The sequence below is a fragment of the Leucoraja erinacea genome, chromosome 27 (assembly GCF_028641065.1).
Source record: "Leucoraja erinacea ecotype New England chromosome 27, Leri_hhj_1, whole genome shotgun sequence".
Lineage (NCBI taxonomy): Eukaryota > Metazoa > Chordata > Chondrichthyes > Rajiformes > Rajidae > Leucoraja > Leucoraja erinaceus.
The window spans coordinates 236896-247300 of NC_073403.1; the positions used below are offsets into that span (position 1 = coordinate 236896).

Here is a 10405-nt window from a genome sequence, read left to right on the forward strand (position 1 = left end):
CCACGCGGTTTGTGTTGGCGCTCGGGAGAAGGCAGGAACGGGGAACTAATTGTCAATCATGATCACGGTGAATGGCGGTGCTGGTCCGAAGGGCCGAATGGCCTCCTCCTGCACCTGTTGTCTATTGGTCCAGGAAGAAGCGAAGGCCCCTCATAGGTCGATGGAAATATACAGCACGGAAAAGGCCCTTCGGCCCACCCAGTTCATGCTGACCATGTATTTAATCTGCCCACATTCATATTATGTTCCCCACAGATTCTCCCACTCGCCAACATATTTGCAGCAACTTTCTGTGACCAGTTAAACGCTCAACCCACGCACAGTTGGCGAAATAGTTACAGACCCGCAGGGGGCAGAGGTTAATGGCTCCAAGTTTAGATGGCAGACGAAACAAAGTGATCATCAGTTTAGTTTATGGTCACCTGCAGCGAGGTAGAGTGAAAAGCATTTGTTCCTGCACCAGGTTCGTGATGTAGAAACAGCGGCCGGACTCACACACTCGACATCCATCACATCTTTATGTTCAAATATAACAAACAGGTGTGTTGAGACTTACATGACATTGTCATTGAGGAGAGGGTGGGGGCCGTCCGAGGAGAGGTGGGGAAGGGGGGGGGGGCAAGGGGAGAAGGGTGGGGGGCAGGGGAGAGGGTGGGGGCAAGGGGAGAGGGTGGGGGGGCAAGGGGAGAGGGTGGGGGGCAAGAGGGGTGGGGGGCAAGGGGGAGAGGGTGGGGGGCAAGGGGAGAGGGTGGGGTCAGTTGGTGACCCCAAGGGGGGGGGCAGAGGGAGAGGGTGGGGGCAGGGAGGGTGGGGTCAGTGGTGACCCAAGGGGGGGCCAAGGTGAGAGGAGGGGGGGGGGGGGGGGTGGGGGGTGGGGGGCAAGGGTGCGAGAGGGTGGGGGGCAAGGGGGGGGGGTGGGGGGGGGGGAGGGGGGTGGGGGGAGGGGGAGGGGGCAAGGGGGGGGGGGCAAAGGGGAGAGGGTGTGGGGGGCAACGGGGAGAGGGGGTGGGGGGGCAAGGGGTGGGGGTGTGGGGGTGGGCAAGGGGGGGCAAGAGGTGGGGGGGAAAGGGGAGGAGGGGGGGGGGCAAGGCAAGGGGGGTGGTTGGGGGGCAAGGGAGAGGGTGGGGGTCAGTTGGTGAAAAAAGGGGGGGCCGGGAGGGGGGCAAAGGGGAGAGGGTGGGGGGCAAGGGGGAGAGGGTGGGGGGGCAAGGGGGAGGGTGGGGGGCAAGGGGATCGAGGGTGGGGGGGCCAAGGGTAGAGGGTGAGGTCAGTTGTGACCCCGAGGGGTGAAGTGGGGGGGGGAGGGTGGGCGTAACAAGAGGATCTCCGAACATTGAAGGGGGTCGCGGGTTCAGACTAAGGACCTGCCGGTCTGGACTGAGACCAGAGAAACCTCCTCATGTTTGTTTTCTGAGGAACAAGGTGCAGATTTTCTTCAGCTGATCTCACTGTCCGTCTCACCTTTGACCAGCAGAGGGAGCAGCTCGGTCTCATTCCCATCAACCCGAGAGAGGACAGAAGCGTCGATGCATCTTTCTCCACTTGGACGCTAATGCCCGACACTGGCACTGGGCACGGGCCCTGGCACTGACACTGGGCCCTGGGCACCGCGGGCACCGGCACTGGGCACTGGGGCACTGGGCACTGGGCACTGGGCACTGGCACTGGGCACTGGGCACTGTCACTGACACTGGCACCGACACTGGGCACGGCATGGGCACTGGCACTGGGCACTGGGCACTGCACGACACGGGGCACGGCACTGGCACCGACACTGGCACACGATACTGGGCCTGCACACTGGGCAATGGGCACCGCCCCCCACTGGGCACACCGTCACTGCACTGGGCCCTGGCACTGGCAAACCACTGGGCACCGGCACGACTGGGCACTGGGCCGGACAATGGGCACTGGCACTGGGCACCGACACTGGGCAACTGGCACTGGCACTGGCACTGCACCGAAAGCTGGGCCCTGCACTGACACTGGGCCACCCTGCCCACCGGCACTGGGCAACGAGGACTGGGGAGACTGCACTGGGCACCGTCAACTGGGCACTTGTCACCGACACCTGAGACCCTGACATCTGGCACTGGCAAGGGTGGCACAAGGGCACCGACACTGGGCACTGGCACTGGGCACCGTCACTGGCACTGGGCACTGGCAAGGACACTGAGGCACCGGCACTGGCACCGACTACTGGGCTGGGCACTGGCACTGGGCACCGACACTGGGCACTAGTAACACTGTACACCGACACTTGACCACTGCACCGAACACAGGGGCACTGGTACTGGGCACTAGAGCACCGACACTTGACCACTGGGCACCACACTGGGCACTGGCACTGGGCACCGACACACTGGGCACCGGGCACTCACTGACACCAACACTGGGGCACCGACACTGGGCACCGAACACTGGGCACCTTGGGCACCCGTCTGGGCACCTGCAGGGCAAGGCTCACGCTGTCTCTGCAGACCAATGAGACCGTTGATAAAGTTGTGCATGGCAGACTGCGGGATCCAGGGGGAGTTGCCACTGGATAGAGAACTGGCTTCATGGAAGGAAATAGTAGGTGATGGTGGGAGGTTGTATTTCAGATTGGAGGCCCGTGACTAGCTACATGCCTCAGGTATTTCACATGTTTTCAAGGGGTAGGAGTGAGATGAAGAAAAACTTCTTCACCCAGAGAGTTGTGAATCTGTGTAATTCGCTGCCACACAAGGCAGTGGAGGCCAATTCACTGGGTGTTTTCAAGAGAGAGTTAGATTTAGCTCTTAGGGCGAACAGGAAATCAAGGGATATGGGGGAAAGCAGGAACGGGGTACTGATTGTGGATGATCAGCCATGATGGCGGTGCAGACCCGAAGGGCCGAATGGTCAACTCCTGCAATTATTTTTCTATGTATTGGTGCTGAGTCTATTGTTGTTTGTGGTTTATATCTGGATAAGGATGTACAAGATATAATTAGCATGAAAGCAACGTGGTGGTGCTACAGGATCTTGATCAGTTGGGCTAAGGGTTGGTTGATGGAGGAAGGTGAGGTGTTGCAGGTGATGAGAGAGCTGACGTGATGCCTGGACGTACTGGGGAACAGGAGAGACATGTCAACAGGTCTCAGCCCCCCCCCCAGGCCACTCGGCCCTACGGCTCCAGATCGTAATCTCCGCATCACGTGGCTGACAAGCGGCTGAATTCTCTAATGGTCAGTAACTTCTACACACACTACCCTACCCCTCCCTCCCCACCCCCTCCCCTCCCCCCCTCACCCTCCCTCTCCCATCCCCTCCCCCCACCCTCCCCCACCCCTCACCCATCCCCACTCCCACCCCCCACCCCACCCCCCCCCTCCCTCTCCCCCACTCCCCCTCCCCCCCCACCCACCCCCCCCCCCCCCCCCCCCCACCCCCCCACCCCCCCCCTCCCCCCCCCCCCCCCCCCCCCCCCTCCCCCCCCACCCTCCCCCTCCCCCCCCACCCCCACCCCCAACCCCCCCCCCCCCCTCCCCCCCCCCCTCACCCCTCCCCCTTCCCCGCCTCTCTCCGGCTCCCTCCGTAGTTCCCCACACTGTCTGTCTCAGCCCCGTCCCCCGGCCACGTCTCACAATCTCTCCCCTGCTTCATTCCCCTCCCATCCCCCCCTCCCTCCCCTCTCCCCTCCCCTCCCCAGTTTAAATCACACGAACATCGGCAAACCTCCCGGTGGAGATGTAAGTGTAAGTATCGGCGCAGACACGTGCAGGTGAGGGTGAGGGTGAGGGTGAGGGGTGGGTGAGGGTGAGGGTGAGGGTGCGGGAGGCTGATGCAACGCTGAACTTTATTACCAAAACGTTAAAATACAGGAACATTTTTTGTAACAATTGCCACGATTTCGAGCTGCCACACCTGGAGCCGAGGATGGGGCAGGCCACACCTGGAGCAGTGGTCGTGGGGCAGACCGCACGTGGAGCAGTGTGTATGGGTCAGGCTACACCTGGAGCAGTGGTCATGGGTCAGGCCACACCTGGAGCAGTGGTCATGGGTCAGGCCACACCTGGAGCAGTGGTCATGGGTCAGGCCACACCTGGAGCAGTGTGTATGGGTCAGGCTACACCTGGAGCAGTGTGTATGGGTCAGGCTACACCTGGAGCAGTGTGTATGGGTCAGGCTACACCTGGAGCAGTGTGAATGGGTCAGGCTACACCTGGAGCCGTGTATGGGTCAGGCCACACCTGGAGCCGTGTATGGGTCAGGCTACACCTGGAGCCGTGTATGGGTCAGGCTACACCTGGAGCCGTGTATGGGTCAGGCTACACCTGGAGCCGTGTATGGGTCAGGCTACACCTGGAGCAGTGCACGGATTCATGACCAGGTGCTGGTTTAAACAGAAGATAGACACAAAGCTGGAGCAACTCAGTGGGACAAGCAATCTGAGAAAGGATCTCGACCTGAATCGTCACCCATTCCTTCTCTCCAGAGGTGCTGCCCGTCCCGCTGAGTTACTCCAGCTTTTTATGTCAGGGCGATTATAGACACATGGCTGGGAGAGGGATGGGACTGGCAGCGAGGGGGAGGGAGGGGAGGGGGCACACAAGCTTTGGGAGAACGTTACGGAGTTTCACCGGGACAGGCCGACCGGATCTCCCCCCCCCCGGAGCCGCGGGAGGGTCTACCGGGTCCCGGTGCTGCTGATATCGGTGTTGAGGTTGAAGGCGCGGCTGGAACTCAGGCTGTTCGGCCCCGCTCTCCGGCGCCAGCGACCCAGGCACCGGAGCAAGTTGCGGCGGAACTTGACGCCCACGAAGGCGTAGACTAGCGGGTTGAGACAACAGCGAGTGTAGGCTAGACTGCTGGTCACCTGCAGCGCCAGGAATCGCCGCTTCACCTGCTCACACTCCAACCCCGCGTTGCCTCGCACCGTGTCCAGCAGTAACATTATGTTGTAGGGTGTCTGACACAAGACGAATACCAGCACGACCAGTAGAACCATACGGACTGTCCGGTGTTTCTCCAAACCGCGCACCTGTAGCAAGGTGCGGACAATCACCGAGTAGCAGAAGGTCATGACCAGAAGGGGTAGCAGGAAACCCAGCAACACCTGGACGGCCGGAGTGGCCACACGCAGCCAACTATTGAGGCCGGCTGTGTACGAGAGGAGGCAGTGGCGGGCGGAGTACTGCTCCACCCGGCTGTAGAGGAGGTGAGGGATACTGAGCAGCAACGAACTGACCCAGACAGCCAGACAGATGTGACGACAGAGGCTCAGCTGGCGAGAGCGCAGTCTCCGCGCCGCCCGGGCCCACACAATGGAGAAGTAACGGTCGATGCTGATACACATGAGTAGCAGGAAACCGCTGTACAGGTTCACCTTGTACACAGTGTGTACTAGCGAGCACAACACCGGCCCAAAGACCCAGCCGTGCTGCGAGGCGGCGGCTTGGAAAGGCAACGTGAACAGAAACAGCAGGTCGGCCACGGCCAGATTGAACAGGTAGATGTCAGTAACTAATAACCGCTGGTGTTGCGCGTATGTCGCCAACACTAACCCGTTCCCCAGCACCCCCAGAGTGAAGACCAATGAGTAGACACATGGCTGCAGTAATCCCACCAGCCGCAGCACCTCATCCATCTCACACAGCAGCGGATATTCCGAATAGTCGCCTGTGTTGGTGCTGTACTCCACCTGCGGCACATCTGTCCACGACATCTGGAAAATCACAACCAACCAACATCAGCTGCAGCTCAGCGGACCCGGCACTGCCCCACAGAGACCAGCAGAGACAGTACTGTCCCACAGAGACCAGCAGAGACAACACTGCCCCACAGAGACCAGCAGAGACCAGCAGAGACAACACTGCCCCACAGAGACCAGCAGAGACAACACTGTCCCACAGAGACCAGCAGAGACAGCACTGCCCCACAGAGACCAGCAGAGACAGCACTCCCCCACAGAGACCAGCAGAGACAACACTGCCCCACAGAGACCAGCAGAGACAACACTGCCCCACAGAGACCAGCAGAGACCAGCAGAGACAACACTGCCCCAGAGACCAGCACACTGCCCCACAGAGACCAGCAGAGACAGCACTGCCCCACAGAGACCAGCAGAGACAACACTGCCTCACAGAGACCAGCAGAGACAGCACTGCCCCACAGAGACCAGCAGAGACAACACTGCCCCACAGAGACCAGCAGAGACAGCACTGCCCCACAGAGACCAGCAGAGACAGCACTGCCCCACAGAGACCAGCAGAGACAGCACTGCCCCACAGAGACCAGCAGAGACAACACTGCCCCACAGAGACCAGCAGAGACAGCCCTGCCCCACAGAGACCAGCAGAGACAACACTGCCCCACAGAGACCAGCAGAGACAGCACTGTCCCACAGAGACCAGCAGAGACAGCACTGCCCCACAGAGACCAGCAGAGACCAGCACTGCCCCACAGAGACCAGCAGAGACAGCACTGCCCCACAGAGACCAGCAGAGACAACACTGCCCCACAGAGACCAGCAAGAGACAACACTGCCCCACAGAGACCAGCAGAGACAGCACTGCCCCACAGAGACCAGCAGAGACAGCACTGCCTCACAGAGACAGCAGAGACAACTGCCCCACATAGACCCAGCAGAGACAACACTGCCCCACAGAGACCAGCAGAGACAACACTGCCCCACAGAGACAGCACTGCAGAGACAGCAGAGACAACACCCCCACAGAGACCAGCAGAGACAGCACTGCCCCACAGAGACCAGCACTGTCCCACAGAGACCAGCAGAGACAGCACTGCCCCACAGAGACCAGCAGAGACAGCACTGCCCCACAGAGACAGCACTGCCCCACAGAGACAGCACTGCCCCACAGACAGCACTGCCCCACAGAGACCAGCAGAGACAGCACTGCCCACAGAGACCCACAGAGACAGCACTGCCCCACAGAGCCCAGCAGAGACAACACTGCCCCACAGAGACCAGCAGAGACAACACTGCCCCACAGAGACCAGCAGAAACAACACTGCCCCACAGAGACCAGCAGAGACAACACTGCCCCACAGAGACCAGCAGAGACAACACTGCCCCACAGAGACCAGCAGAGACAGCACTGCCCCACAGAGACAGCACTGCCCCACAGAGACCACCAGAGACCACACTGCCCCACAGAGACCAGCAGAGACAACACTGCCCCACAGAGACCAGCAGAGACAGCACTGCCCCACAGAGACCAGCAGAGACAACACTGCCCCACAGAGACCAGCACTACAAACATAGAAAGATGGAAAATAGGTGCAGGAGGAGGCCGTTCGGCCCTTCGAGCCAGCACCGCCATTCATTGTGATGATGGCTGATCCCCTATCAATAACCTGTGCCTGCCTTCTCCCCATATCCCTTGACTCCACTAGCCCCTACAGCTCTATCTAACTCTCCAAATCCTTCCAGTGACTTGGCCTCCACTGTCCTCTGTGGCAGAGAATTCCATAAATTCACAACTCTCTGGGTGAAAACGCTTTTTCTCGCCTCAGTCTTAAATGACCTCCCCTTTATTCTAAGACTGTGGCCCCTGGTTCTGGACACGCCCAACATTGGGAACATTTTTCCTGCATGTAGCTTGTCCAGTCCTTTTATAATTTTATATGTTTCTACAAGAGTCCCCCTCATCCTTCTAAACTCCAGTGAATACAAGCCTAGTCTTTTCAATCTTTCCTCATATGACAGTCCCGCCATCCCAGGGATCAATCTCGTGAACCTACGCTGCACTGCCTCAATCACAAGGATGTACACAATGCTCCAGATGTGGTCTCACCCGAGCCCTATACAGCCGCAGAAGAACCTCTTTACTCCTATACTGAAATCCTCTTGTTATGAAGGTCCACATTCCATTAGCTTTCTTCACTGCCTGCTGTACCTGCACGCCAACTTTCAGTGACTGATATACAAGGACACCCAGGTCTCACTGCACCTCCGCCTTACCCAACCTAACCCCATTGAGATAATAATCTGCCCCCTTGTTTTTGCCTCGCATGGATAACCTCACATTTATCTATATTATACTGCATCTGCCACGCATCTGCCCACTCACTCAACCTGTCCAGGTCACACTGCAACCTCCTAACATCATCTTCACAGTTCATACTGCCACCCAGCTTTGTGTCATCCGCAACCTTGCTAATGTTGCTCCTAAATCCCTCTTCCAAATCATTAATATATATGGTAAATAGTTACGGCCCCAACACCGAGCCTTGCGGCACTCCACTCGCCACTGCCTACCATTCTAAAAGGACCCGTTCACTCCTACTCTTTGCTTCCGGTCTGCCAACCAATTTTCTATCCATGTCAACACCCTACCCCCAATACCATGTGCTCTAATTTTAGTCACCAGTCTCCCATGCAGGACCTTATCAAAGGCTTTCTGAAAGTCTAGATACACTACATCCACTGGCTCCCCTTCATCCATGTCACATCCTCAAAAAATTCCAGAAGATTAGTCAAGCATGATTTCCCTTTCATAAATCCATGCTGACTTGGACTAATCCTTTTACTGCTATCCAAATGCCCCATTATTACCTCTTTAATAATTGACTCCAGCATCTTTCCCACCACCGAAGTCAGGCTAACTGGTCTGTAATTCCCCGTTTTCTCTCTCGCTCCTTTCTTGAAAAGTGGGATAACATTAGCTATCCTCCAATCCACAGGAACTGATTCTGAATCTATTGAACATTGGAAAATGATCACCAATGCATCCACTATTTCTAGAGCCACCTCCCTGAGGACCCTGGGATGCAGACCATCAGGCCCAGGGGATTTATCAGCCTTCAGTCCCATTAGCCTACCCAATACTATTTCTACTAAAATTGTAAAATTATACTGCCCCACAGAGACCAGACGGGAACATCACAGACATATACGCACCATCAGCGGCCAGCAGAAACCAGCAGAGATCAGCAGAGGCCAACAGGGACGGGCACTGCTGCATAGAAACCAGCAGAGATCAGAGATCACCACTAACACGCAGAGACCAACAGAGTGATTGAGGGGAATTAATAGTGACGGGTTGGAACAGATTCACATTACTAAGGTCAGGAAAAGGAGTGGTGCATATTATATCTTCATCATCTTAAGGTGGACGTTCCTTGGCTGCTGCTCCCTCGGACAATAAGAGGTCCCGACAGAAATATTTGCATTGTCACTTGTCACAGTGGTGTTGAAGGCGAGGAGCATTTAAAGGTATTTTACCCAGAGTGGCGCCGACACCAACCCGTTCCCCAGTTCCCCCAGAGTGCTAAACATTAAGACATGATTATATAGAGGTGTATAAACCAATGAGGGGAATAGATCGGGGGGATGCGCAGTGTCTTTTACCCAGAGTTGGGGAATCAAGAACCCGAGGACATGGGTTTAAGGTGAGAGGGGAAAGATTTAATAGGAACTCGAAGAGTAATGTTTTCACGATGATGATGGTGGTGGATGTATGGAACAAGCTGCCAGAGGAGGTCGTCGTTCTATAACAACCATATAATATAACCATACATGAGGCCAAACTGGGGGAACGGGATTAGTTTAGATGGGGCATTTGGGTCAGTATGGACACAATGGGCAGAATGGCCTGTATCCGTGCTGTATATCGCTATGACGGACATTCTCTTCACTACCTCCCTCTCCCCCACTTCTCTCCCTCTCTCCCTCCCTCTCTCTCCATCTCTCCTCTCCCCACCCCCTCTGCCCACCCCATCTCCCTCTCTCCCACACCCACCCCGCACCGCCCTGAGTCGGTGGCAAACACCGGTTACTGACCCAGTTGTCGCTCCCGCCCGCACCGGCTCCGTCTCCGTCTCCGTCTCCCATCCGCACAACTGCCGGTGTCCACTCGCTCTCCCCCCGGTTACTGATCCGTAGACAGAGCGTGTTCACATTCCGCAAAGTGCAGGTTCTGCTGAACGGCGCCTGAACTGCCCCCTCCGGCGGCTAGACACACCCACCGCCGCGCTCACTGACACACTCCCCCTGCACACTCACACTCCCCTGCACACTCCCCTTGCACACTCACACTGCACACTCATACTGCACACTCACACTGCACACTCCCCTTGCACACTCACACTGTATACTCATACTCTCCCCGCACAATCACCCCTGCACACTCACCCCTTGCCGCGCTCACTGACACACTCCCCTTGCCCCACTCACACTCCCCTGCACACTCCCCTTGCACACTCACACTGCACACTCATACTGCACACTCACACTGCACACGCCCCTTGCACACTCACACTGCACACTCACACTGCACACTGCACACTCATACTCCCCTTGCACACTCCCCTTGCACACTCATACTGCACACGCCCCTTGCACACTCACACTGTATACTCACACTCCCCCTGCACACCCACCCCTTGCACGCTCACACTGCACACGCCCTTTGCACAC

The 10405-nt window shown here is 57.6% G+C and overlaps 1 protein-coding gene across 1 annotated transcript; it reads right to left on the reverse strand.

Moving 5' to 3' along the window:
• Positions 1-4572: 4572 nt before the first annotated feature.
• On the reverse strand, positions 4573-10202 carry LOC129710057 (C-C chemokine receptor type 7-like). The gene is made up of 2 exons (XM_055656743.1): positions 9770-10202; positions 4573-5689 (listed from the first exon to the last, which is right to left on the reverse strand). The coding sequence occupies exons 1-2, from the start codon at positions 9818-9820 to the stop codon at positions 4652-4654; spliced, it is 1089 nt and encodes a 362-aa protein (XP_055512718.1). The 5' UTR covers positions 9821-10202; the 3' UTR covers positions 4573-4651.
• Positions 10203-10405: the final 203 nt, after the last annotated feature.